The sequence below is a fragment of the Aquarana catesbeiana genome, linkage group LG02, assembly GCF_042186555.1.
Source record: "Aquarana catesbeiana isolate 2022-GZ linkage group LG02, ASM4218655v1, whole genome shotgun sequence".
NCBI classification, from domain to species: domain Eukaryota; kingdom Metazoa; phylum Chordata; class Amphibia; order Anura; family Ranidae; genus Aquarana; species Aquarana catesbeiana.
Window position 1 is genome coordinate 362,039,726 of NC_133325.1, and position 24,916 is coordinate 362,064,641.

Sequence of the window (24,916 nt, forward strand, 5' to 3'; positions counted from 1 at the left end):
GAAGAAAATGAAACCAGTTCTCACAAGGTCAGAGTGAGAGAGGTATAATAGCCCCTCTCACTGGAGTGCCTCTACTCAGGAGTGAGAGCAGACTGAACAATGTGACTGCACAGAAGAACTCTTATCTAAAGAAGAAGTCTTTGCACAAAAAAACACACACACACTTCCATTACTATTGCCACATAAGAGAATAGAAATCAGACCTTCCCCTCAAATCTAGCACAACCTCACTACCAGTGCACAGTATATTTGCCTTTAGTAAATCAACCTCCAATATGTCTTTTACATTTAAAATGCATTTCTGATAATGTAGTTTTTGTTCAATATACAATGCTATGCATTTATAGAGCCAGAGATCTTGCGTAACAGAATTCAAATACATTGCATTGGATGCTATTCATGTACTCAGCTGAAAAAACATGAACTCTTTCTAGGTTACGATCATAATGATTATAGTACAGTTTGCACTCCATGTCCTGTGGTATAAATCTCTCAGGAACATTGAATAGCACATAGCTTATTTTGCTTTGCTAAGCTGTTATACAATGAGCAGATGAAGGAATTGACATATAAAATTAATAATTTGTTTTGATTTAAAGAGACTTTAACTCTTGTGACAATGTAATAACCGTTTATGATACAGTCAGGTTTAGTGGTTCCAGTGGCCTCTCTTCTCGCGCTTATCTCCCCTGCACTGTTAATGGGGAAACCAGTATATTATACATACCATTGAGTGAGGAGAAGCAAACAGAAGAGGCTAGCATGAGGAAAGATGCAGACCTTGCCTCACGTAGCAGTTCTCAAACCTTTTTCTCAAAAGGCCTTGCTTGATTGTCACAGATTACACTTGGGTCTCACCTATTTTATGTATCCTCAGTGATACTTATGTGAGATTAATTGACACTAATGGACATGATGGTTTAGATCAGGGATCGCCAAACTTTTCAGTACAGGGGTCACATGTATCTTACAAATATTCACGGGGCAAAAAAAAAAAATATCAGTTTAAATAGATACTGTTTAAGAAATAACTTCATATCAGAAGACCCTCATCACATTAGGGCCCCCATATACCAGTGCAGTTTTTTTTTACCAGGATGCCTTCAGGGAGAATTTACAAATTAAATTAACACCAAAACACTTGACGCACCTTTACAAGCACCAAGTGTGTGTTTTTTATGCCAAAACGCTGCTGCCAGGAGGAAAGGCGTCTAGGAGAGATGGACAAACCTCCAGTGTGCATGAGGCCTAACTACTGTAATGTGTCTAGGCAAGTTAAACCAGTTTGTAGATATAATCATTCACCTTTCGCCTTTATTTTCCTGACTTTTTCTGAGCTGTCAAGGGCCTGGCCAGTTGAGATCTCTTTTTAGCTACATAAAACCTCACCTTCTGTCACCCAGTTCTTGGACCTCTGTGTATGAGGGGCTACAAAGTCGTGTTTGCAACCATATGAAGACGGCGCTTCCAAAATCTTGCTCACGGTTGCCTGGCAGAAGGTGTAAAGGATGTTCTCAGCAGAACTTTCTGAGACACTGGGGGAGATTTACTAAAACTGGAGAGTGCAAAATTTGGTGGAGCTGTACATTGGAGCCAATCGGCTTCTAACTTCATCTTGTTCAATTAATCTTTGACAATAAAACCTGGAAGCTGATTGGTTTTTATACAGAGCTGCACCAGACTGTACACTCTTCAGCTTTAGTAAATCTCCCCCTTAGTGTTTCTCCTGTTTTACTTTTAATTTTGTATTTGCTGTTTGTGCACCCTTCTATCTTATAAAAACAGTCATTTTATGACTCCCGGCACTAAAATTAGTGATTTAGAACATCTGCCAAAAGTCACAGATCATCAATGGTGGACAAATTGTATATAAGCCAATACGTTTCAAATGTATTGGTTATATTTTTTTCTGAGATTTGAATGCTGGAACATTGATCCAAGAAATCCTACTACAAAACACTTTTTTTTTTTTTTTTTTTTTTTTTTACGTGACTGATGGACCACCAGAACCACCGAAAAAGAAAAATGTATATATTGCAGCTTACCAATTCTTAGATATGGTGGCTACATTAGTTTAGTTTTTTCTTTTTCTCTTTTTTTGTTTGTTTTATTTTCACCTGGTGATATGGCCAGTAGCACACTTCCTGTATTGGGGTGGTACCACTTAATGGAGGAGCACTATTGTCAACCTGTAGAGGAGGATAGTGTTAGACAAGTAGATTTAGATGGCTTTAAATAAATGAATACATTCTAACAATTGCTAGCTCCCTTGTCAGTAGGTAAATGGTTTATCTCAACTCTCTAACTGCCAGATTTATATCTACATGCAATGATGCATCATTGAGAACTGGTAGGCTGCAATATATTATATTTTTGCATTTGGGCTTAATACCACTTTAAGGTTTTGCTTTTAATTAAAAAAATCTATAGTCTTTCAAATATTTTAAATATTCTCTCTCTCTCTCTCTCTCTCTCTATCTATCTATCTATCTATCTATCTATCTATCTATCTATCTATCTACATATATATATATATATCTCTATATATAGAGAGAGATATATAGATATATCTATATATCTCTATATATAGAGAGAGATATATAGATATCTATATATATATATATATATATATATATATATATATATATCTATATCTATAGATATCTATATCTATATCTATAGATAGATATATATCATTTTTTTTTTTAAAGCCTTGTTCCTATCTGTAGTTTTATAATTATATATGCACATCAGCAGCCATATTTGCCTATTAATAAGCTCATTACACACAATGGTTTTCTTCTCCCTTTTCACAATGAAACTTGTGTTAGCTGAACCACTGAAAACAATGCACTCCTTTTGTGGCCAATGCTTTATCTAAGCGTTAAGGCTCAGTCGTTGTTCTAGCTGATGGCTGATATTATTTCTGCAGCTGTTAAAGTGTATGTCATGGGAAAAAAGTGTGATTCCTGTTTGAAAGTGCTGCAATGCATGTTAAGGATAGCAAAGTAAAGTATTTTGGCTCCAGCTATGAACCTGTCAACTGAAATGCATTTAGTGCACAAACACAGTGCATGGGATATGAATCTGGTCTTATTAATAAAATGCAACAGGTGAAGCCAGTTCATTTAATTTAGTAAATATAAAATGAATACAAGGCTGATCGCGTGTAAAGGTTTCAATAAATAGGCCCTTCCTGTGCTAGCCATACATAACAAATCAGGCATGATATTAGGAAATGTTTGAAACATTGAAAAGTTTTTTTTTTTTTTCTCCTTTCTTGGGGTTTTAAACTTAGCCCTGTATTCACATTTGAGAATGTTTTCATTCCAAGCAGTGCAGCTTTCTCTTGATAAAGGTGCATTCCAGTTTTCCGTTTATACACATTGACAAATTATTTTTACAAACATGTAAAAAACTGAGGTATATGATGAACTTAATATATATGAGTACCTTTTTATACCTACTTCCTAAAGTGGAAGTAAAGGCAAAACTTTTTTTTTTCTGTTTTTGGATGGAGTAAGGGAGGGTTATAATCCCTGACAGTTTTTTTGTTGTTTGCCCCATTGGGGAGCTTTCCCTTAATGCAGAAGCAAAAGAACAGCAGGGCACTGAGGTCAGTTTAAAAAATCACTCAAATAAGCAGCACACTTACATTGAAGTTAGCATAAAACCGCATGGATAGGGAACACCTGAGACCAAGCAGCTGTGATCAGTGTGAGGCTATAGGCATCACTGAGTAAATGGAGACCAAGGATGACGGGGTGCCAGCCAGCTCAAGGTATGGATATTAGCGGCCGCATTCTCAACCCCACACGAGGATGACCGCTGTCAAAATTCCTTGTGGCTGTCAGGAGAGGGGGTGTGCATAACAGGTTTCCAGGGACTTTGCCCTCTTTTTCAAATGCATGGACAGTGAAGGGAAAAAGGGGGTGAAGTCCCTGGAAACACATCATGCACACTCTCTCTCCCAACTTCCAACAGGCATTTTGACAGCTTGTGTGCGGCTGAGAATGCTGCTGCTAATATCCATACCTTGAGCTGGCTTACACATTGTCATCCTTGGTCTCTGCTCAGTGATGCCTACAGCCTCACCCTGATAACAGCTGCTTGGTCTCAGGTGTTCCTCATCCATGCTGTTTCATGCTAACTTCAATGTAAGCGTGCTGCTTATTTTAATAAAGTGATTTTGTTATTTGATTTTATTTGACCTCAGTGCCCTGCTGTTCTTTTTCTTTTGCATTGAGGTGATCCTACCCAGATCTTCTGCGGGAGCTTCAGAGGTTCCTGTCTTGGTCCTTACCCCTGCTCAGCCATCCATCCATCGATTAATCTCTCATCCGTCCATCCTGTTGCCTCATCCCTTCCTATACCCTGTTGAGGGTGTACAGATACAGATGAAGGTTCCAATGGACTAAGTTACTCTGCACTTCTCCTAGGAGTGCCACATGTACGGTGTACTTGTACACTTTTGGGAGATTTCCCTTCACTTTATATCCCATAGTCAAAACAGGAAGTGTGAGAAAAGCTCACAGGGTGTCACCAAGGTGACCAGATTTTGTGATCCCCTTGGAAGGTTTCCCTTCTATTACTGTACTGTTACTGAATTTAATTCACAAATTGTGCTTCTACTCTTTTTTTGACCATTTGTTAGCATTGCCTATAACAATTTTACTATTTCACTGGAAAATTAGAAGGTTACTAAAAATAAATATTAAATCCGAAGTCCAAGCAACAGCTAAATGCACACTAGGAATACATGCTGTATATAGGGACTGTCTTTTACTTATTTTTAATTTTTTATATCCCCAACTGAGATTTTCACAACCCTACGTACAGCACAGCCAGCCTGGGGACCTGACTTTTCTCTGCTGTGGTAAAACAATACATCTAGGTCACCTACCTGCCCCTAGCCTGAGTAGACAATGAAGGAGCTACAACATACTGATGAAGTCATCCCTCTGCCCTTTCCTATTAACATGTTCCTTGTCAGCCCATGTGACCTCTCTCTTTCCCCTAATAAGCGTATTGCTGTAAAGAGGTTTACAAGAGGCTAAAATCGAGCCAAACTGAGCTTCTTTTACTAGTTGCATTTAAAGTAATTAGGATTTTTTTTTTTATTGATAACCACATTCACTGGTAGTGTTTTTTTAAATATCACCCTGAAGCCCTGCTTTAGCCACCTGTAGTTCAAACATGCATACATCCTTGAGAGCTCATGCAAACTGAGCTTAAAATCGCTCCTTTTAGAGGCCTTTGGCTTTTTTTTTTTTTTTTCTGCCTGTAAATGCACCTTCATGTTAACCTGTGTCCATGCACACATAGGCATTTACAGGCATATTAGAAGAGGAGCGTTTACAAAGTAAAAAAAAACCCATCACCAGCATGTTCAGGAGAGGAGCTTTTTGAGGAGAACAAATGCTCATAGATGCAAATGAACACTGGAAGTATGTAGGTGCGTTTGCACGCTAATGCATTCTAATGGCCAAAATAATATTCTTTAATTTGATATTAATTAAGATTAATATTCTGGCCAATAGAATGCATTAACACCAAATGGGCATGCAAAATGCAGCTTTAGCTGTGTTTTTCGAGCTGCTTTTTTCCAGCCAGGAATAAAGGGCATTCATAGCAAAAATAGCAAAAATGTAAATACCCTGTGTGCATGAGCCCTTATATGTGTTTATTTAGAAAAGTAGACATGCACACCAGGCTATTGATCATCTACTAGACACCATCATGAAGCATTCTTGAGAGGCTATTGTAGCTGTCAATAAGAGATCTATAAATTCTAATTTTAGATATTGTTGACAATGATTTAGGTGCTCGTCTTCAGACAAGTGTCCTAAGCAGTAAAGGTTGATGTCCATCATGATGATATTCAGGCTAAGCTGCCAGTACTTATTACACATCCCGATGATCAAAAAGAAGATACTGACATTTTTATCCCATGGGGAAAAAAGGTTCATAATTCTTTTCAATTCACACAACTACGTAATATAGCTTTGTGAGGAACTAATTAAACCAAGTACTGGTAAATTGCTACTTATTATAAACCCTCTCCAAACTGGATTTTGAAAAAAACAAATGTATTCTGTAAACCTGATTTTTATGGTGTCTCCAACATTCTAATTTCCAGGACCCGCTTTGATTCTTTTCTTTTTGCTGAACTATTTATCTTGTTAGCATGCCCGGAGTGGACTTGTCTCAGGGAAAATTTTGTGGCTTTTATCATTTGGGCTGTCAATTTGCATAATAAAAATGAGAGGGTGGGGGCAGAAACACAGCTGGAAGGTCATCTGCCTATTATCCATACCCTCCTCACAAAGAAAATTGTAAAAATTTGGCTTGACCTTTTCAAATTATATTTTAAAAGTAATAGTTGTTTGCTGATATTGTTACTATCTTTTTTTCTGGACTGATGACTTTTTTTTTTTTTTTTTTTTTTTTTTTAGGATTGTGTGCAATTGAACCAGTACAAACTGCAAACTGAAATTGGCAAAGTGAGTATTCCATAAATGTTAAAAACTTAAATATCTGTCGTGTATTGTTTGTCCAGATAGATTGAATAACACAAGTTACATATAGATCCAGATGCAGTCTTGGGCAGAACATTCCACACTAATGCACTAAGGAGTACTTTACTACAATGTTACAATGTTAACGTAGAACTAAGGGCAAAACTTTATTTTTTGTTGGCTAGATTAATGGAGGGTTAACCCCTGTCATTTTTTTTCTCTTTTGGCATCTATGTCCCATTGTGGAGATTTCCCTTCACTTCCTGTCCCATAACCACAACAGGAAGTTTGAGGAATTCTCTCCAAAGTGAGGGAATCCCTAGTTTTCCCAAGGGTCATCAGAACTATTGTCCCCATTGGAAGATTTCCCCTCTATTCCTGTTCTGGGGACAACCCAAGATTTGGGATTTTTTTTTTTTTTTTTTTTACTTCTTTGATGATATGGTAAACATGACTCCCTAATAGGAACACAGGCAGCAATAAAAACCTGACAGGTGTTCTAATACCTCTCCACTCTATCCAAAATAATAAAAATAAAAATGTTTTGCCTTTAGTTATGCTTAAAAACACACCTGAACCAAATTGATTTTTATGTGCCATCTTGGTAAATGGTACGTACGTAAGATTAGAAGCAGTGCAGTTTGAAAAATTCCTACTCTTGCATTCTATAAACTAAATTACATTATTGTGTTTTTCTGTAATGAGTGAATAGATTTGTAGTCTATATATGATGCTGCTTTTTTTTTTTTTCTTTTTTTTGTCTGGTTACTTCTGTCCAAAGAATGCTTTGTTTCTCTTTGTGGTTAAAAACGCTATTAAAACATTATGTACATTTGCTTCTTGAATGAAATATCAACAATTGACAATAGGGTTGTAGGCCATTCTCCCATATGCATTTGTTGGCTTCACTTTTATTCTTAAATCTTGCTCCTCCATATAAGATTTAATACATGACAGGTATTCTAGAACACTCTGGATATAGTTAAAATACAGAGCTGCAGTAATCGTCTGGTTTAAGCCTCTTATGTGATTCTGTTCTATGCAGTTTCTCTTTCTGAGGATTACAGTGGACCAGAAGATGTATTGACCTGTACTTATTTAATTCAGTATTTCAGAAAATTAGGATATTGGTAGCTGTTACAGAATGAATATTAGTCTCACTGCACCTAAACAACTATGCTCATGTAAGCTTCAGGAGTTCATTTGCTCATTATACGGTGCCATCAGGACCTACAGTATTGCAGCCAAACCACTATTTAATCGGACAGTACCTATAGTTAATTACAGATGCTCATGAGAGCATTAGAGACATTCAGAAACATATGGAAAATGTAAAAAACCGCGCTGAAAAATGTTAGCAAACAGCAGCAGCATACAGTGCGATAACACGAAAAGTCTATGGAATGGGGGAAGCTGCGCTAAAGTTAAAGTCCAAACAGTTCACATCAAGACAAATAAGTGTCCATTGAAGATCTAAAGGATTATAATAACACCACAGTGTGCCTCCACAAATAAAGTGCCCGACCACCGTAGCTGTAGATTGAGCTTACCGGATGGTAAGCTAAAAAGGCAGGTGGCTATAGCCCAGCCAAGGCCTTTAAGCTTGCTGATGACCTCAGTGGGAACCGTGTTCAGATGATGGAGATCGCTCACCAAGACCCACGTCCGGCATCCACATTTAATATATTGCCCAGAAGAAAAAAGAACTGCCCATAGTGTAATAAATTCTAAACGGTTTTATTAAAATAAAGTAATGCACATACAAATAGGAGGCGATAGTATCGCATGTAAAGGAGCCAGCCGGCATACACAAAAACGAAGCCCGCCCTCCTACTCCAATCGGGTAGTGACGTCACTACGTGCCACGTAGTGACGTCACTACCCGATTGGAGTAGGAGGGCGGGCTTCGTTTTTGTGTATGCCGGCCGGCTCCTTTACATGCGATAAATTTGCTCAATGTATAATGCATGCAGCACCTGCCTATAGCCTTTTTTTTTCTTTTCTTTTCTTTTTTTTAAGATTAGAAATTAACAGAATATCCGGTTTACTAGTGAAGAACATTGGAATTGGACTTTATAGGCACTCCAGTACACAAAATTAAAAGTTAAACCTCTTTATTACAAAAAAGGTTAAAAAAACATGTACAGACATTGCTAAAAATCCACAATATAATTATTGCCTAGATATTAGCATTCACACCACCGATTACACCAAAAATTGCACTGTATATAATCGTGTGAAACGCCCTAGATGATTGACAATGGTCCAACGAGCTTGGTGTAGATTTGGTTAAGGCGTGCTGTGGCTCGGCTCTACATGTTACATGCGTAGCACTTCTTCAGGAGCTAAGGCATAATGTATTCATCATGATAGAGATTGTTTGATAAAAGAGTATAGTAAAAGGATGTCCAGGCCACAACGGAGACTGTGGGGTTATGTCACCAAATATTTTAATAATCCAACAAGAATAAGGGCACTATTGAACCAGGACCCATTGGTAGTTAACCACTGTATCACATCATAATACGCCCAGAATATAGTAGCAAGGTAGCATAACACAGATCATGTCTAGTAACTGTGGATTTGAAATGTTGGGTCAGGCAGCCCAATTGTAGAGAGCACCCGCTTAGACCATCCACCACACCCAGCGTGGTAATCAGGACGTGGCACATTTCAGATGTTTTAGTATCCACAGTACCACCCTGTGATGATACAAATAAATATAATTCTAAGAATATCTGGTTTGTTACATGCTTGCATGTGTTTAAATCTATATATAGAAAGTGTAATCAAGTGCTATTATTATCAGGATAAGCAGTTAATTCTCATGAAGCTGCTGTTGATTATTTACAAATTCCCATTGTTAGCCTATTCTAGAGAGTTAAAAAAGGCAAACATAAAGTGTATATATTCTGATCTCCCTCTAGGCTATTCACACTACTACGGTTTTTTTTTTTTTTTAGTAAAAAAAAAAACTGACAGCTCGGGTCGGAGCCGCTGTACTAACTGAGAGCGCTGATCGGGAGCTAGTTGGCAGACTTTTTTCAGCCATACCCTTCCACAGAAGCAGGCTGAATGGCTGGCTTCTGTCAGACCGGCTGCCTTTCACACAGGCCGAATGCCGGGCGGTTTCTATTGAATTGGCTGATGCTGCCCGACATTCGGCCTGTGTGTACTTAGGCTTTAGCAAACCACTTTTTACAAACTGCTCATCTTTTGTTAGCTGTTCTGCTGGGCGTAGGAGAAACCACCCTGTGTTAGGACACTCAAGTTGTAGTTTAGACATTATTAATGTTATAATGCGAATTTATATAGCGCCAAGAGTTTGTGCTGTACTTTACAACATGAATATGAACTATACTCATGCGACAGCACTGATGCTTAGTGATTTGCCCAGAGCTGTCATATGCAGTTGTCATATGTTGGGAAGCACAGTGGCTTAGTTGGCATTTACAGTATGCCTGCAGCACTAGGTTCCTCGGTTTGAATTCTAACTAGGGCACGACCTGCATTAAGTTTGCATATTCTCCTTGTGCTTATATGGGTTTCCTCACTCACTCCAAAGACATGCTGGTTAGTAATTGGTTCCTGTCTTATTTGGCCTTGGTATGTGCATGTATAAATCTGACAACTTTAAATTGCAAGCCCTTGGAAGGCAGGGACTCATGTGAATGTACAATATGTTAAACCCTGAGCGACTTGTTAATTCTATATAAAAAAAAAATAGATAAAAAATAAAAGTTTCTTCATACTGTAACCATACTGCTACCAGCTATTTTCTTCACTTCAGGCAGCTGAACAGAGTGACAGGAGAATAACAAAAGATTTTGGAGGGGTGGGTATTAAAGTGAACATATTGACTAACAATGCATACATTGTTAGTTGATATGTTCACTTTAATACCCACCCCTCCAAAATTTTTTCGACAGAGACTCTGTCAAAAAAATAAATACCAGCATAAAAGTTTTCCCTGATAAGAAGAGTTTGAATACTTTTTTCCCTCTGCCTGTGTCACAGAACATTGCTCCAATTGACCCTTTTACTGCCACCAGTATATGTAATACGTCGGCAGCAGTGGGGGTTTTATACAGAAGTGAAAAAAGTGTAAAAAAAATACAAATTCCCCAAGCTCTTAAACACACCCCCTAAAAAAAAAAAAAAATTTGCCTGCCCCACCCCCATGTACATAAACATACGAATATAAACACGTGCATCCAGGGTGTTTTATATGGGCGTGCACAATTTTAAGGTTTGACATGTATGGCATCTATTTACTCGGCTCAACCTCCTCTTTTTTAATTTAACAAAAAATTTAGAAATACAGTATATTGCGGTTATGTGCCCTAAAATGAACTTGTATTTTTAGCTAACATCTTTGCTTAATAATCTGTTGCTTTAATATCCTGGAAGAATGCTGGCATGGGGCAGACACCACGCTACACGCACTGTGAAAGTGATCGGCAGCTATACATCACGTTCAACCTGGGAGCTGGCTGAGTAAAACTGACACAGGCTGATGGTTTCTACTGCAGCCATCAGCTTGTGCTTAATATTTCACATTTCACACTTACACGTACACAAGTACATAGTTTGTCCAAAGAGTTAGACTAGTTAAATAAGAGGATAGTGGTTTACTCTGTGTGTGTGTTTTTTTTTTTTTTTTTTTTGTCATGTTTTTGTTTCCATTTATCTGTATCCTTTATTTTTTATTTAACGTAAAAAGAAATAAACTGTTTTGAAACCCCACATCTTTAATTTTAGGATTATTATCATCATACAGGATTTATATAGCGTCAACAATTTACGCAGCGCTTCACAACTTGAGGGTAGACAGTACAGTTAAAATACAGTTCAATACAGGAGGAATCAGAGGGCCCTGCTTGTAAATAACTCCACCTTGCATTATTCCAAAAACAACATTTTAGAATTGTCTTGGGAAACATTTCAGAATAATGCTATGATTATGTAATGTAGGACTATCCCATAAACCACTTTTGTACTACTTATTTCACAAACTTTCTCACTTTTTTCGCTTTGTGTGCATTTTTGGCAAAAGTGTTTTTGTTTGTTTTTGTTTGTTTTTTTTTTGTTTTTTTTTTAAATTAGTACTTTTTGAACCAAGAAGGGGATGGTAGACCTTGGACTGAATATTTACCTGTTGGTGCAAATAAAGTATCATGAATAGTACACAACTGTGTTGTTGCAAGTGCTCCAATATGGCTACAATCACCTCTACGCTAGGTGTAATCGTATCTGATCGCTGTGTTCAGCCAGTTCTGACCTATTAAAATGACCTCTATTTGGCTAGAATGCCTTGAAAATAATCTGCTATGAAATTAGGGAATGCAGTACAGAACTTAGTTTTGAAAAATGGCTTAGATTTTTTTATGTCTCTTTTGTACAGCAGTGAAAATGCTGTGTATTATTAATATGGTGCCTAGCAACCTGTATTCAGTATTTACTGTACCAGTAAGGTTTGAAACTTGAATTGATCAGTCTTTGTATAGAAAGTAAAAAATGCAAAAATCATTTTATTCTGGAAAGAAAAAAAAAAACATTCTTTGTATTTTCTAACAAGAGCATAGGTGTGTTTCTCTATCATTCATTGGAGGGCACAGCTCTGCTTTGGATTGTCATCAACTGGGTATATCGGCACCTTCAGGCGTTGCACTTGATGCAACAAAATACAGTCCAGGGGAAAAGCCCCTGCTGATGACCAAAACTGCTTCCACAGCTGTGGAAGCTCAGTTACATGGCACAGTAGTGCAAATAACAGAAACAAAAGTATTTACACATGTGACAGCCAGAGGGGTCGGTGCTGTGTCCTCCTATAAACGCAGAAAAAAGGGTTTTATGGAGAGTACAAAAAAATCCTATTTTCTCTTTTGTTCAGGGGGACAGCCCCTACTAGTGACAAAAACTCCGTCCACAGGTGTGGACATTCAGTCATTAACATACTTTGTATTAGTTAGCACATATCATTTTTCTCTTTGGAAATCTTAGGATCCTTTGCTTTCTTCAAGCATGCTGGTTGGGTGATAGGCCTAATAATAAAGATCCTGGTGATACCTCCAATTGCAGTCATTGCGTGCATGCAGTTCCTAGCACCGTGCAGGTTCATGCAGTGGCCCTCCATCCTAATGAGCAGCTGCTGGTGTTTATGCCCTGGGAGGGGCACATATGACCTGCCAAACTGTTGGTTTGTCAGTGTCCCCCCTATAAGGCCTGTAGCACTTCAGCTCTAGCCAGGGGTGGTTTGCAGTACTATGGTAAACAGCTGTGACTCCTAGCAATTTCTGCTGAAGGCAGGGAGAAGATGCTAAAGGGTTCTCCTTAGTTTGGGGTTACTTGCTAGGGCTGGGGTCAGGAATTATTATGTGGGGCATCTGTTCCTTTATGACATTTTTGTGTGAAGAAATGTGGCTGGCTGTTTCCCTTTAGTGGGGTTACTACCTCACTAATTGCTAATTGGAGAAGAGCTTGCATTAGGACAATTTTGCTCTGTGATTTGCATTTACTACTACCTCTCTCTGGTGACCCTGAAGACCCAGGGAATAGCGAAAAACCTGAAGGGCCTGGGGAGTAGTGCCATATTTATGCCGGGCTTTTTCCCTGACTGCCATTGTGAGCGCAAGGAGGCCAGGAAGGGGCAGTGTGGCAGCTGTTAAACTTCCAGTTATGTTCTACATGTGTAGGTATATGTACCAACACTAGTGTGTATCACTGTTCTGCTGTTGCCACAAATTTCTGCACTCCATCTTCAAGATGCCCTACTGCTGCTGAAGCTTACAAACCATTTATTTCTGCCCCTGGGACTGTAAGTACCCCTGCTGGGGTGGGGAGGAGGCATTCCCTATGGTATCTGAGCCTGGTGGGCACTGATGGGGCAGCATGCCAGACAGGAGAAGGCTTGCAGGATCCTCTTTATGTCACAAATGTGGTAAGGAGATGCAGGGGGCAGCATTTTGCAACACCTGTAAGACAATGCCCAAAGTAGAACTCCCATCCTCAGGGTGCCCTCTCCCAACTTCAGATCATGCAGAGCCATCCACAACCTTGGTTTTCCTGGCAGTCATCTTGGATTTGACCCTATAATGCCACACTACCGTGCCGCAATCATGTGTATTGCATAGGATTCCTGACACCAATGGAACTTAATGGATGCGTTTGGCAAGCAGAGCTCAAACTGTACCCAGAATTAAAAATTCCACAGCCATGATATGTAAACAGCATATCCGGCTGTTATTTTATAGTTTGAGTGGGTGGCTGGGTGACAGTAAAACTGGGGCTCAGCCTCCCCATTTTTACCGCACCCAACTGCCCATCTGAAAGCAGATATACCTAATATTCCCAATGGCAGGTTTTTGTTTTCTAAATGTTTACGTACACTATATTACCAAAAGTATTGGGATGTACACCCACATGAATATTAATGGCAACCCAGTCTTAGTCTGTAGGGTTCAATATTGAGTTGGCCCACCCTTTGAGGCTATAACAGCTTCAACTCTTCATTATACAAGCAAGTAATTTTAATTTTTCTGTTGGTGAGTATAAGAGCATGTGCTAATGCTGGTTTAATCTATATTTGGGTTTTATGCAAACTTCCAAGATGTTGTAATCTATCTAAGCTGCAACAAATAAAGTGGATTGTCAGAAAAAAAAAACCTGTGAAAATAATTTGGAACATATGAGCTCAAAATGTTGCTGTCATAGGGCAGCTGGTGGCCTTTGTACACTAAGAACACCCAATGGTTGGTGAACGTTATTGCGCCAATGAACAGAAGATTGATTCAGTATTAAAAATAGAAGCAGGTCTTGAGAGGCATAATGAATTTTATGTTAATGAATCCTTGTGTAAATGTCTAGCAATGTAAAATCTGTAAAATGTGGAATATGATATGCAGTAGTAACTCGAAATGTGTTTTTTGTTTGTTATAGGGCTCATATGGAGTTGTAAAGCTTGCCTACAATCAAATGGATGATAAATATTACGTAAGTGATATCTGATCTCTCACTTACTGCGATTTAAACTAATAATCTTGGAATAAAATGGGTCTATCATCGGAATGAGATCACCTACTCTGAAACTCACAAGTGCAGCAGAAGCCTTAAATTGTTTGTTTAGGTTTTCTGTAAAAAAAACGAAAAAAAAAAACTGTTACGTCATTTTACAATCAATCACATAACCAAATCCTATAGTAAATTTGGTGATAAGATTTTGATGAAACCGAACATAATAGTTTTCATTGGTTGACCCTCCCCATCAGATAAGATCATCTGACCAGATGGTTTGGCATTAGGCCACACAATCAGCTGCAGTGAGATTGCATTGAATTGGTTTTCTCTTGCCAAACTAAAGCTGGATACACACTATACAATTTTCTTCAGATTTTTACCTTTAGATTTACCAAAACCATATAATATGAGATCAAACCTAAACACTTTAAATTTGTATGCATTGAGGCAGGCCCTAGCATTATATAGTTAAGGGTAAATCTAAAGGAAATGTAACAACTTAAGTTGTATAGTGTGTATCCAGCTTTAGTCTTTCAGTATTCAGTACTACTTTTACCGCTGTAATGTTTGGGGTATTTAGCTCAAGCGATAAATGCGTTTTTAGTGCAGTGAGTCCACCTCAGACAGGCATTATAGTTAAGGGCCTGGTAGCCCACGTTTATTAAACCGAAAAACAAAAGCAAAAAGGTCCATTCAGGATTCCCACGCAGGGGTTTAACTTCATTAGGCACTCCAAAAAAATAAGGAAAACATACCAAGCCACCTGGCTCTCTTGTCAGCAGTTCCTCTGCTTGCTCTCAACCGATTTGCCAATTCTTTACAGCCCCCTGGACTCACTGGCTTCCTCAGTCTCCCCGACTCTCAAGGCTGGCCAGCCTTTCCCAGTCCCTGGGCAAAGAATCCCCTTTACATAGGCTGCAGACTCCCGCAGGGCAGACCACTCTCCAGACACAGGTCTGTCTTCACACAGCAGTAGCAACAAGCTACACACACTCCACCTTCCTCCACTCTCTGCTCTCACTAGCCCCTCGTTATATGGGCTGTGTGCACCTGGGCACACAACCTGCTGGCTCTCCATAAGACATGGACACAGGGTTAGAGATCCCATCCCTTTTCCCAGTGACAGGGACTATTACACCGCTTATTAGCTTAAAACAGGGGTGTCCAAACTTTTTTCAAAGAGGACCAGATTTGATGACGTGAACATGCGTGAGGGCCGACCATTTTGCCTGAAATTCTTTGAACCATTAAAATTTGGTCTTAGTGTTTTCAGGAATTCTCTGTTTCTCTGTGTGTATAAATAAATTATTATAAATTATTAAATTATTATATATATATATATATATATATATATATATATATAATATATTTATTTTTTTTTGTATCTATTCTATCCTTTGTGGCCCCCAACGAATCCCCGAGCGCCACTCAGGACTAAGGATGAACTTGGGCGTGTTATTTGGATATACCGTATTTATCGGTGTATAACACGCACCTTCACTTTAAGAGGGAAGTTTCAGGAAAAAAAATAAAATTTGAAACAAAGAACTGTGAAGCAAAATAAGGGTCCGTGCCCATCAATGCAGCCTAATCAGTTCCCAGATATGTTAAATCAGATATTTAACTTCAGTTTAACTGGTTCCCGACCGGCTCACGTGTATATACTGCGGCAGAATGACACCGCTGGGTGGAACCCCGTATGGGTACGTCTTCCCCCTTAAGACCTGCCCGAGGGCCCGATGCGAGAGCCAGCACGGGGATTTGTGTGTGTAAGAACACAAATCCCTGTTCTGTCAGGGGAGAGGAGACATATTGTTGTTTCTACTAAGTAGGAACAATGATATGTCTCCTCCCCCCGGTCAGTCCTATCCCCATACAGTTTGAACACATCTAGGGAACACACATTTAACCCCTTGATTCGCCCCCTAGTGTTAACCCCTTCCCTACCAGTGACATATAGACAGTAATCAGTGCATATTTATAGCACTGATCGCTGTATAAATGTCAATGGTGCCAAAAATGTGTTGAAAGTGTCCGATTTGTACATCGCAATGTTGCAGTACCGCTAAAAATCACAGATCACCGCCATTACTGGTATAAAAAAAAAAATGCCATAAAAAATTAAAAAATGCCATAAATCCTTCCCATAGTTTTTGTAGACACTTTAACTTTTGCGCAAACCAATCAATATACGCCTATTGCAATTTTTTTTTTTTTTTACCAAAATTATGTAGAAGAATATATATTGGCCTAAACTGATGAAGAAATTTTTGTATTCTTTTAATTTGGGGGATATTTATTATAGCAAAAAGTAAAAAATATACATATATTTTTTATATTGTCGCTCTTTTTTTTGTTTATAGCGCAAAAAATAAAAACCGCAGAGGGGATTAAATACCACCAAAAGAAAGCTCTATTTGTGGGAAAAAAATGACACAAATGCAGTAAACATTCATTCAAACATACCTACATATATAACAAAGCAAAAGACATGACTACCTGCCTCCTAAAAGTTTCTGAGCTTATAACTGTCCTTATTCTAAAAAAATTCAGGGAATAGGGTGCAAACGTCTGTCTTTTTTTTTTTTTTTTTAGTATGCATAATTGGAATTGGCTTGAAATGATCATTATATCCAAAGCCACTATTGTAATGTTTTAGAATGACCTCTATGAATTTGAGCTGTCAGCTGTGAATGCGAGGCAAGAGAAGAATATTGTCAGCTATAGTATCATTTATATTCTGAAATGTAGAAAATGTTTGCTTTCCCTCCTGACCTGTAGTGTTTTTCTTCATATATTGTTGTATAGCATGATGACAAAAATGGCTGTTACTCTAAAAACTTGTTTACCATAGCAGTTGGTGGATGGTAAAATCATGCAGTTGCATAATGGGTTTTACTGCCCCCCCAACCACTACTACTTGGAAGGGGTGTACACATGGCACATGCTGTGGAAAATTCATAGGGCAGTACCACCCACTGAATGCTACCTATTCTACTAAATTGGGCATCAAAAACTCGCACCCCCAACAGTAAGTTGTGGTGCGCTAGTGTGGGGTTCAAGGGATTAAGGTAGGAGGTGAGGTGGCATAACAATGTCTCCTCGCTGCCTATCAAATGCTCTCTAAAGAGCGTTCTAAATGCTGATTGCTCTTCAAGGAGCACCGCTAGTGAAGGCTTGAATATGAACTTGTACTCAAGCAATTCGTTTTTATAATACAGGAACAATATTGACTTTGGCCTTTTTTTATGTTTAGATCAAGCTTGCATGTTTGGGCTGCTATTTTCTGCAACCTGCAACTGTGATGTCGTATACAGTTGTGAAAAAAAAATTGGCAAACCTTTCAGTGTTTTTTGGATTTAGATGGTACTTGATCTTCAGCTAAAGGATTATAAAAAAAAAAGCCAATACAATTGATAAACCATATACATACTGGTTTTGATTCATAGATCTATAAAGTATAAGCCACTATAATCTTCTGGTATGTGCCAATCGGACAGGGTAGGAGGTATTTTTGACTCATTCCTGTGTACCAAAGGGTTTACAGAGGGGGACCTGTCTAGTAGAAGCAGTTGACCGACTGTACAGCATGTCGCTGTCTGTGGGTACAGTCCCACATGGTTGCATCATTAGGTGCCTGTGCTGATGTGTGTATCTTTATTTGTATATAAATAACTGGAACTGTGCAGAGGTGGGTGCCGTTTTGTGTTATCACAAACTCTCTGCATTACCCCCAGAATGGACCTGGCACTTGGTAACAATGCTGTTGAACTCCTTATTTGTGGCTCCTACATATCACATGATCTACTAAAGAGAGGTACAACATTTTCAGTAATGGGAAACTTCCTATACCGGGTGATGATGTCTGGTATGTGCAGGGACCGCTAAAGGTTTGAGGAAATCGGCAGCATTGTCACTTAAAGTGGTTGTAAACTCTTACACCACTTGTACCTACAGTTAATCCTATAATAAGGCTTACCCGTAGGTATTGTAAATATCTCGTAAACTTTCACAATGTAGGAGATATTCACTATATGCGCTGCTGCCGACGTCATCGGCGCATGTGCACTAAAAAATCAGGCCCGTGGAGTCGTTTTTTTTTCAGGGCCCATGTTGTGACTGGTGGCTCTTGCGAACCCGGAAGTAACTCCAGTGAAAGATGTCAGGAGGTGCATGCTTCTGCGCTAAGAGGAACAGGGAATGCAAACATTGAGATTTTGTTATCAACCCAACCAACACCTCCATTACTATGGAACCCTTCTAATGCGGTAGCCTTTTTCTAGAAGTTTAAAACATATTCTTTGTTACCATTACTTTTAAGGTAAGAGTTTTATTTGAAATACAAATCCACTATTTATTTCCCAACCCTCCTAAACTATTTAACCTTCTATATTATTTTGAACATGAAATCTCCACATCAGGCTGAAATTAAGTGGGAACTAAGACACCACTTTACTTCCTGTATTCTTCTTTTTACAATAAGTATACTGATTTACTGGTAGTAAAGGAACACATTTCAAGGGATAATTGATAAGTGATTCACACCAGGGGTCCTCAGTAAACACAGACTTATGTAAAAGGCTACATAAAATAAGAAATTCTACTCTACTCCAGGTACAAATTAGTTGACATCATCCTAATATGCTCTATCCCTCCTTGTCGCTGACCTTGTCACATCATTAACAATGTGAACATTTAAGACCTGAATATGCTAGTAGAAGCATTGTGTTGTCTACTTTGTACAGAGTAATCATTGAACTATATTGTCATCAATTATGGCATCTAGTGAAAGGGGAATTATGTGCATGTTATCTGAGGTACAAAGAGCATAGGAGAGAAGAGGCTACGGGAGACCCGTCTTGCAGCACGGAGGAGCCTTCATGAGTGGAGGATCAGGTAAGTAAACTGCTTTTTCAGATAAACAAGCATTTAACACTTGCTATGTGGGGCAGCTCCACTGCAAGGGAGAATTTTTTACTTTTGTATTTAAAGAGTTCAGCTTTAAATAAAAAAAAAATTAAATAAAGAAAAACTGTATTGCAAGTCGGGATTCAAAGAGCAGTACCTTTTTTTTTGAGATGAGAGAGAGATGAAAAAGTCATAGGCGCGACCATACTTACAGTAAATCTTCTCAATTACTAACTTCACTACTCCCCATTTGAGGAATTTACTGCAGTGTAGTACAGTATATCATGCTGTCGTTTTAAATATTAAGAATACTCATGCTTGTCTTCCACATAAGGACTGCAGAGTATCACAAAACATTGCCTACTTGACGTCCAACTATTCTTCATGGTACACTACAAACAATTGTTGGCACTGAAAAGTACACAAAAAAGAACAAGGCATCCCAAAGATTACTGCAGGTTTCTCCTAGATTGATGATGAAGTTGTTAATTGTTAAAAGGTGGTAGCTAAGAATTTTCTGTTTGTCTCTAAAGTCAGACGCAACTTGCGGGGGGAATTTTCAAATGAACACTTAACGTATCCAGTCTTGGCAAAAGAGGTTGCTAATAAATCATACCCTAATTCTCCTTTATTCTTTTCTTGTGATTGCCTGTAGTTAGTGATTTACGTTGGTTTAATACATTTTTTTTTAATTATAAGATAAGGGGACGCTGTCACACCAAAATGAAATCTAAAATGCTACATGGAAAAGAAGTCTTTTAATACTCGCCACCCGTTCTGCTGCCCATGACAACAGTGTTCCCTGTATTGAAGAGATATTGTTATTTACCCTCCATCGCTACAAGTCACAGACACAGGGGCCAGTAGATAAAACTCCAGTGCTTGAGCAGGACCAGGTATCCATAAACCCCAGACGTGTGTCCGATGCAGAAGATTTTTCAGCCTGCAGTATTTTATTACAGGTACTTATGTACAGGTACTGATGCAGTGCCATCAATTTACTCAGCGCTTTATATATATATATACACACACAATGCATTCAGTGCCTTGAAAAAGTATTCATATCCCTTGAAATTTTCCACATTTTTCATGTTGCAACCAAAAATGTAAATGTATTTTATTGGGATTTTATGTGATAGACCAACACAAAGTGACACATAATTGTGAAGTGGAAGGAAAATGAAAAATGGTTTTCTAATTTAAAAAAAAAAAAATATCTGAAAAGTGTGGCGTGCATTTGTGTTCAGTCCACTTTACTCTGATACCCCTAACTAAAATCTAGTGCAAACAATTGACTTCAGAAGTCACGTAATTAGTAAATAGAGTCCACCTGGGGGTAATTTAATCTCAGTATAAATACCCTTATCCCTTAGAGATTCGTTAGAGAGCCTTAGTGAACAAACAGCATCATGAAGGCCAAGGAACACACCAGACAGGTCTGGCATAAAGTTGTGGAGACGTTTAAAGCAGGGTTAGGGTATAAAAAAAAAAAAAAAAATCCCAAGCTTTGAACATCTCACAGAGCACTGTTCAATCCATCATCTGAAAATGGAAAGAGTATGGCACAACTCCAGATTTACCACGGGCATCTTGGCTGCTTCTCTGATGAATGCTCTCCTTGCCCGGCCTGTCAGTTTAGGTGGACAACCATGTCTTGGTAGCTTTGCAGTTGTGCCATACTCTCCATTTTCGGATGATGGATGGAACAGTGTTCTGTGAGATGTTCAAAGCTTGGGATTTTTTTTTTTATAACCTAACCCTGCTTTAAACGTCTCCACGTTATCCCTGACCTGTCTGGTGTGTTCCTTGGCCTTCATGATGCTGTTTGTTCACTAGGGTTCTCTAACGAACCTCTAAGGGCTTCACAGAACACCTGTATTTATACTGAGATTAAATTACCCCCAGGTATACCCTATTTACTAATTAGGTGACTTCTGAGGTCAATTGTTTGCACTAGATTTTAGTTAGGGGTATCAGAGTAAAGTGGAACGGAAATAAACGCCCCCCCCCCACCACCCACTTCACAATTATGTGCAACTTTGTGTTGATCTATCAGATAAAATCCCAATAAAATACATTTACGTTTTGGTTGTAACTTGGCAAAATGTGGAAAATTTCAAGGGGTATGAATACCCTTTCAAGGCACTATATATATATATATATATATATATATATATATATATATATATATATATATATATATATATATTTCTATTGATTTATTTATTCACATCAGTCCCTGCCCTTTAAGGAGTTTATAATCTAAGGTCCCTATATCACATTGATGCATACACAATAAAGGAGCCAATTAACCTACCAGAATGTGTGAGGAAACCCACGCAGGCACAGGGTGAACATTCAAACTCCAGGCAGGTAGTGTTGTGGTTGGGATTCAAACCAACAATCCTAGTGCTGTTAGGTGGAAGTGCTAACCACTTAGCCCTTAACCTAACCTGTCTATCCATTCAAAATGTGATTATTAATCCTTTTTTTTCCCATGCAGCTTTTTTTTCATTTGTAGAATGGTGACAGAGTAACTTTTAAAGCGTTAGGGCCCTTTCACACTGGGGCGGGGGCGTCGGTAAAACGCCGCTATTGTAAGTGGTGCTTTACCGTTGGTATTCGGCCGTTAGCGGGGCGGTTTTACTCCCCGCTAGCGTCCGAGAAAGGGTTAAAAACCACCGCAAAGCGCCTCTGCAGAGGCGCTTTGCTGGCAGTATAGCCGCGCTGTCCCATTGATTTCAATGGGCAGGAGCGGTGAAGGAGCAGTGTATACTCCGCTCCTTCACCGCTCCGAAGATGCTGCTAGCAGGACTTTTTTTCCTGTCCTGCTAGCGCACCGATCCAGTGTGAAAGCCCTCTGGGCTTTCACACCGGAGAGACCGCAGCAGCTGTTTCGGGTCCGTTTGTTCGGGTCTGTTTTATTATTAGCGCAATAGCACCTGCAAACTGCCCCAGTGTGAAAGGACCCTTATAATTATGTATTAATTAATATACATTCTCTTGTCTGCACACCGATCAGCCATAACTTTATGACCACCCACCTAATATTGAGTAGGTTCCCCCCCCTTTTGTTGCTAAAACAGCCATGACCAGTCGAGGCATGGACTCTACTAGACCACTGAATGTATGCTGTGAAATCTGGCACCAAGCCATCAGTGGGGGATCCTTTAAGTCCTGTAAATTGTGAGGTGAGGCTCCCATGGATCAAACTTTTTTTTTTTTTTTTCTTGCACATCCCACAGATGCTCGATTGGATTGAGATCTGTAGAACTTGGGGGCCAAGTCAAAACCTCAACCTCTTTGTTGTGTTGCACAAACCATTCTCGGACCATATTTGCAGTGTGACAGTGTGGCATTATCCTGCTGAAAGAGGCCACTGTCATCAGGAAATACCATTTCCATGAAGGGTTGTACTTGGTCAGCAAAACTGTTTAAGTAGGTGATACGTGTCAAATAACATCCACAAGAATGGCAGGAGGTTTCCACGCAGAACATTGCCCAAAGCATCACACTTCCTCCATGACTTGTCTTCTTCCCATACTGCATCCTGGTGCCATCTCTTCCTCATGTAGCGATGCACATACACCCAGCCATTTACATGATGTAAAAGAAAACATAATTCATTAGACCAGGCTACCTTTTTCCATTGCTCCGTGGTCAAGTTCTGATGCTCATGTGCCCATTGTAGGCACTTTTGGCTGTGGACATGGGTCAGCGTGGGCACCCTGACAAGTCTTTGGCTACACGGCCCCATACTGTACACAACTAACTGCATCTTTTTTCTGCTTTCAACACAACTTCAGGGACAACATGTTTACTTGCTGCCTAATATACCCACTGATTTTCAGATGCCATTGTAACAAGATAATCAATGTAATTCACTTAACCTGTCAGTGGTTAGAAAGTTATGACTGATCTGTGTACGCTATGCTGTAGTATGTAACCCAGTATAGCGTAACACAACCCATTAAAAGCATTAGTAAAAATTTAAGGAATAAGAATCCAAGCACTACATCTTTGCAGAGTTATCAGTGCTAGCTGTCAAGCAGTGTTACAGAAAGTGACAATATGGGAAAGTCTCTCCCAGTGGGGTTTTCTGCAGCAGAATTACAATCCCGCATTACAGAAAGTGTTTTGTGGTACATTAAATTGCTTAGGGTCATAAAATAATAGCAAGAAATGGGCAGACAACACATTTCAGCTCATACCAGATGCTTTGGCATTTGGCACTACCTGTATTTATTCATTATTCTAAATTATATTTTACTGTACAGCACACAGTTTTATTATACTGTATAGTTTATGCCTCCTGTTACCTCCTATCTATGGCTGAAGATGAGAGCTGCAGTGGATGCGTAGATGCAGAGTGGATTGAACAAAAGAAGTGCCATGCTATTATTCAGCCAAGCATAATTTAATCAGTTTCATATTGTAGTTATTCCATTGTAAGAAGAAGAGATTGAGATTGAATTTTGCTCTTGTCAACGCACATTTTGTTGAGCTTTAAACCTTTTTATTATTTTATCAAGCCTAGAACAGTGAATTGGTATAGCACATGGGGATAATAGTAGAAGCATATCACAGATTTTTCAACTACTGGTTCAGACAGCAGTTTTCAGCATTACTTTCTAACCATCACCTTGATAAATGAATGTAGGTTATACAGTATTTGGACAGTTTGAGGTATTCCTTTGAACATGAGAAACAAAAGTATAGCTCTTAGTAACCAGGGAGGCTGCGAAGTTTAATTTTTATTTATTTTTTTGCAGAGTTGTTTTTTTTTTTTTTCTATATTTATATTTATATTTACTTACAAGAGGACTGCAGGAAAAATTACATTGTATGCATTGTAAAGGTAGCAATGAAACAGGTTATACAATAAAGAGACCAATGATATAACTATTTTTCAGCGATATATTAAAATCTTCTGTGGTAGCATTTTGATTAAAGTTAAGGTGCTGTGTCCTAAGAAATATTAGGTGAACCATCAAGACTTGGGCTAATGGTTTCAGAACATCCCCTAAGATTTTTGATAAGAATTCTTATTTTGTCTTAAGTAGGAAAATGGATGGATTTGTTGCTGCTGACTTTTTTTTTATTATTTTTTTTTCGAACAGATAAAAGAATCTCTTTAACCACTTGAGCTCCAGCAGATCCCCCTCTTCATGACCAGGCACTGCTTTACACTGCTTTACTTTTACTTTAATTGAAAATTGCATTGTCGTGTGATGCTGTACCGAAATAAAATGTCTGTTTTTTTTTTTTTCCTACAAATTACTTTCTTTTGGTGGTATTTTATCACCTCTGCCTTTTTTTTATTTTTTGCGCTATAAACAAAGACAATTTTGAAAAAAAAAAAAAACCTACATTTTTTAATTTCTACTATAAAACATATCTAATAAAAATAATAGGTAAAAAATGTCTTCATCAGTTTAGGCTAATATTGTGATTGGTTTGCACAAATGTTTTAT

At 38.6% G+C, this 24,916-nt stretch overlaps 1 protein-coding gene across 7 annotated transcripts in view; it reads left to right on the forward strand.

The window, feature by feature from the left end:
• The window catches only part of CAMKK1 (calcium/calmodulin dependent protein kinase kinase 1), a 382,369-nt gene that overhangs the window by 170,903 nt on the left and 186,550 nt on the right, over positions 1–24,916 (forward strand). For all 7 annotated transcript variants that reach the window (XM_073615054.1, XM_073615060.1, XM_073615058.1 and 4 more), the window contains 2 exons: positions 6,456–6,503; positions 14,457–14,510. In XM_073615054.1, the coding sequence (XP_073471155.1) occupies positions 6,456–6,503; positions 14,457–14,510 (102 nt within the window). The remainder of the gene's footprint in view (positions 1–6,455; positions 6,504–14,456; positions 14,511–24,916) is intronic.